Raw genomic sequence first — 5397 nt, 5'->3', positions numbered from 1 at the left:
TATTTTTATTTGCTTCGAGGTATTTTATACGAGGATAATTATTGCAAAAAATATGTTTCTTATTTTCATGGAAAAATTCTGCTGAGACTTGCCGTTTAATTACAGAAATGATTAAAATTGTCGTAAATTTGATGAAATCATTTTACAGCGATAACTATATACTTTCCTATGTCATTACCTGTTATCAGATTGAAACTTGATCGCACAAAACTTGTGCACACATAAATGTACGGTTACAGATATTTATATTTTTATTCGTTTAAGTGTAATTTATACGTCGATAATTATTGCGTAAAACATTTCTCAGGAGAAAATTCTGGTGAAACTTACCGTTTAACAATATGTAACAGTTACGGGAGGTGATTTTTCAATTCGATTTCCAAGTTACTTATTTTGAATTGTAAATAATGCGTTGAAACGGTTGAACAGTTAACTCGCACTTGTACTTCTCCATCGTTTCATTGAATAGAAATACGCGTGTAGAGGAATGTAAACGGACCACTAAAAGTTCCGGGCTTCTGTCCAAGCACCATGAATCCTTCGGTAACAAGCATCTTTGGTGTTCTCACATTCATTCACGATGGCTCAGGAGGAGCTTGAAGATTAATGTAGGTCCGTTAATGAGAAACAAATAGGTTACCAGCCGAGAAGGATACGGTATACGTGTGCGTGGAGTAGAATAGGAACGAAACAAGGATCATTTTACTCTATTATAAAGATTTTTTTTTTCTTGGTTGTTGTGTTGCCTGCGCGCCGGGCCCGAGGGAACAATAAGTCTCAACGAGGATTTATTATACGTTCGAAGATTTCTCGTGCACGATGAGTCGAATTTAGGTGTATTAGAGAATCCCTTCTTTCACAACTGGCTGCTACGCGTGAATTGGTATGGAAATATTCGTCGTTTCGAGATGTAAAGAAATTTCACTTGGATTGAAATTCTATTTCAATTGTCATTTGAATATCGAATTTATGTTTATCGCAGTATTGATCCTTTCTTAATCGTGTATTTACAAAAGAAATAGTACGATACGGACGTGAATTTTATGGAGGATTGAAAAGGAATTTGATCGTTGGATGAGCCAAATTTCGTTTCCTTGAAACGTTTCCGTGTGTGTGACTTCTAAACGGCTGCTTTATCATCCTGCCGACAACTATAATTAACGAAGAGTCGAAGTGTCTTTCGATCGAGAATTTATTTCTTCCTCCGTGACGCGTTGATTACGCGGTGTCTCTCCTTCGAGCAAGTTTTGAAATCGGTTGGTTTTCCTTTTCTTTCTTCTTTCATTCCGTTTGATTGGGGTTTTTTTTTACCACCACGTGGAAAGTAGCTGGTATTGAAATTTATTTCGAATCACACGGAGTGGAAGATTCGAGGAATACTCTCTCGTTCGAGGTGATCGAGAATGGAGGCGTCGGAGTTTGTTGGATTGTACGTGAAACGATCTACCGATCACAGGGAGAAGCACAGTGGTCCATGAGAGATAAGGGATATCGCGAGTGTTGGAATTTTATTGACATTGAAGTATTTCGTGTTGACAGATGGTTCTTGTCTGTTTGTCACGAGAAAGAATACCGATCTACTAGAATGTAAAGGGAGCGAAGATGGTGGTAACGAAGAGAAGCGGTGCTAAAGCTTGGCTCCTCTTCTTCCTATTGCTGATCCAAGGTGGCAAGTGCATCAAGTGGCTGTAAGTACCATAACTATGTGATTTTCTGTGGTCGTTACCTGTTATCAGATTCAAACTTGATCCTACGAAACTTATGCACACATAAGTATCTTTCTAATTTGTTTCAACAGTATTTTATACTGTATAATTATTGGAACAAATATTTTTCTTATTTTCATGGAAAAATCTTGTGCTGAAACTTAATTTTTAATGATGTGATTACAGAAAATGATTTAAATCGATATAAAAATCGACGAAATCATTTACTAGATTGATTTATCAGATTGTACAAAATTTAGTATTTGTATTTTTATTTGCTTCGAGGTATTTTATACGAGGATAATTATTGCAAAAAATATGTTTCTTATTTTCATGGAAAAATTCTGCTGAGACTTGCCGTTTAATTACAGAAATGATTAAAATTGTCGTAAATTTGATGAAATCATTTTACAGCGATAACTATATACTTTCCTATGTCATTACCTGTTATCAGATTGAAACTTGATCGCACAAAACTTGTGCACACATAAATGTACGGTTACAGATATTTATATTTTTATTCGTTTAAGTGTAATTTATACGTCGATAATTATTGCGTAAAACATTTCTCAGGAGAAAATTCTGGTGAAACTTACCGTTTAACAATATGTAACAGTTACGGGAGGTGATTTTTCAATTCGATTTCCAAGTTACTTATTTTGAATTGTAAATAATGCGTTGAAACGGTTGAACAGTTAACTCGCACTTGTACTTCTCCATCGTTTCATTGAATAGAAATACGCGTGTAGAGGAATGTAAACGGACCACTAAAAGTTCCGGGCTTCTGTCCAAGCACCATGAATCCTTCGGTAACAAGCATCTTTGGTGTTCTCACATTCATTCACGATGGCTCAGGAGGAGCTTGAAGATTAATGTAGGTCCGTTAATGAGAAACAAATAGGTTACCAGCCGAGAAGGATACGGTATACGTGTGCGTGGAGTAGAATAGGAACGAAACAAGGATCATTTTACTCTATTATAAAGATTTTTTTTTTCTTGGTTGTTGTGTTGCCTGCGCGCCGGGCCCGAGGGAACAATAAGTCTCAACGAGGATTTATTATACGTTCGAAGATTTCTCGTGCACGATGAGTCGAATTTAGGTGTATTAGAGAATCCCTTCTTTCACAACTGGCTGCTACGCGTGAATTGGTATGGAAATATTCGTCGTTTCGAGATGTAAAGAAATTTCACTTGGATTGAAATTCTATTTCAATTGTCATTTGAATATCGAATTTATGTTTATCGCAGTATTGATCCTTTCTTAATCGTGTATTTACAAAAGAAATAGTACGATACGGACGTGAATTTTATGGAGGATTGAAAAGGAATTTGATCGTTGGATGAGCCAAATTTCGTTTCCTTGAAACGTTTCTAATTTTTCAAAATTGTCTTTCCAATATCGAATTTCAGTTTATTAAAGTACTGCTGCTTTTTCACTCACAAATTTACCCAAAAATACCACGTGACGAAATTTCACGAAGGATTAAAAAAAAATTTTCATCGTTTGATGAGCCAAATTTCATTTCCATGAAACGTTTTTAATTTTTCAAAATTGTCTTTCCAATATCGAATTTCAGTTTATTAAAGTACTGCTGCTTTTTCACTCACAAATTTACCCAAAAATACCACGTGACGAAATTTCACGAAGGATTAAAAAAAAATTTTCATCGTTCGATGAGCCAAATTTCATTTCCATGAAACGTTTCGCTCTCGCACACACACTCACACGCGTATCGATTCCCACCGTCCACATCTTTTTCAATTAGAAAATCGCCGCGGCATCGTGAGAGCAGGTCTGAAATTCACGCAACGCTAGATTGATACCGGAGAAGGATTAAATTTCATTTCAACTATCGTCTAATTTCCCAAACTTCCACGGGATGGGGGGGACGTTCCGCGCGATTAATCCTTCCAGGCAGCTTCGCGTAGCCCTTCTCCAGGTTCGCCGATTCCAGGCCTTAATTTCCATTCTCGGTATCAATTAATCCACGCCTTACCCATCCACGTTCGTCCTTCACCCCTTCTCCCACCTCGATTCTTACGAATCACATTGTCCGTTCTTCTTCCTTCGCAAACTACTACGATCATCGCATTGACCGTTCCTCCGAGCCGAGCAACCATGAAGATATCCCATTATCCTTCGCACACTCTACACGTTACATCGTCGTTGCTCGCGAGATCTCCCTTATTTCACGTAGCTGCACGCCGTGACGTTAATTGTCCCGTGATTCGAGGCGAATTTCGCCGTGCTACGTCCAAGGGAGCATGGCGAGAGGGTGCTGGAAAAGCGGAAACAGAAAGAGAGAGAGAAAGAGCGGGGCCGCTCGGCGTCGGATGATGAATGGAGGAGTGATGGTGGTTTCGCGTGCAAAACCAAAATACGAGTGGAATGAGAAGAAAAGCACGGGAGGAAGACAGCACACCAGGCTGGAACAGGGTGGAAGATTAGGGGTTGCCCGCGATTCGTGATTTATAAACGCCCTTTCCAAGAAGTCTCTCCTCAGACGCTCTCCCCTCCCCTTCGCCCCTTCAAGACGCTACGCTACTTCTCCCCACTCCCTCCCCACTCCTCCTCCACGGTTCCCCCACTCTCGCGCTCTTTGAACGTTACTCCACGCACCCTATACAACATCCTCCTCCGGTCTCTCCCTTCTCTCTCTTCTTTTCTTTTGTTTATAATCATCGACACCGATCGTTGCAAAGGTGGGAGAGGGGTTTTTAATCGAAGGATGATCTAGGAAGTCGCGAACGAGACTCGTTTTTGTCGAGTCGCTACACCGGACCGGAACTTGTACATCGATCCTATCACGTTCAGGCCTACGGAAGATGCGTGCTCTTGTTGGGCCAATCTTTCCTCGGGAATTTATGAGGCGAGCGTTAATTGTTACCCGTACAGGGGGGATTTCCCCTTTTTCTTAGGGAAATATATAGTTCGCAGCCCGGCTGAGAAAAGTTCTTACGTTCATTTTCGGAGGATAAATCTCGAGTTTGGTGAGATTGAAAATGTGTTTTATTGAATTAAGTGAGTGTTTTGTCGTTTTAATGTAGTCTTGTGGGGAAATTGAAATTGAACGAAGAATGTATAGGTTTTTCACGAAATTTCTTTTTTGGCACGTTAGTAGAATTCGTACGAAGAAACTTAAATTTTAGTAGTACCAAATGATTCAATATTTGATCGGCAGATTTTTCAGAATATTTTTAGTAAATCTCTGAAAAACGCATTTTGAATCGTTTTGAAATTGCTTTCGGAGTAACTAAGAATAAAACAAATTTTGCGAACATTTAAACAACATTTACATATTTTTGAGTTGACATCTCGAAAACGAAAGCAACAATGTGGCGAGCAGTTCGAAGGAGAAGATTCTCGTTAATCATTGGATCGAAGGATCAGAGATGATTTTTCTGCTCTCGAACCGTCTATCCCGTTCTTTCAACGCAATCTCCCGGCTCTTCGAAAGAGACACGGACATGAGGCTTGTTCCGAATGAGGATTAACGATCGATTTGTAATAATTTGCATGAGGATCCTGATTAATGTCAGTCCGGTACGAGATCGCGTGGATGTTGCTATTTATAAAATCTACATGTAACGAAGTGTGCTATACTTATCGTGGATTCGTAGCTCGTAAATCATCTGTTGCATGATCGTTGCGCGAATATAGTAGATCGTAGGAGGTATTATCGCGTAATTA

General features: G+C 39.2%; 1 protein-coding gene across 1 annotated transcript in view; it reads left to right on the top strand.

Moving 5' to 3' along the window:
- The first annotated feature begins 1602 nt into the window (after nucleotides 1-1602).
- The window catches only part of LOC108575378 (protein Wnt-11b-like), a 33511-nt gene continuing 29716 nt past the window's right edge, over nucleotides 1603-5397 (top strand). Inside the window, exon 1 of the mRNA XM_017938154.1 lies at nucleotides 1603-1688. Coding sequence (XP_017793643.1) covers nucleotides 1603-1688 — 86 coding nt within the window. The remainder of the gene's footprint in view (nucleotides 1689-5397) is intronic.

The sequence above is a fragment of the Habropoda laboriosa genome, unplaced genomic scaffold, assembly GCF_001263275.1.
Source record: "Habropoda laboriosa isolate 0110345459 unplaced genomic scaffold, ASM126327v1 scaffold143, whole genome shotgun sequence".
In the NCBI taxonomy this organism is placed as follows: domain Eukaryota; kingdom Metazoa; phylum Arthropoda; class Insecta; order Hymenoptera; family Apidae; genus Habropoda; species Habropoda laboriosa.
The sequence above is the reverse complement of the archived record's forward strand: the minus strand, read 5'-3'. Positions and strand labels throughout refer to the sequence as shown.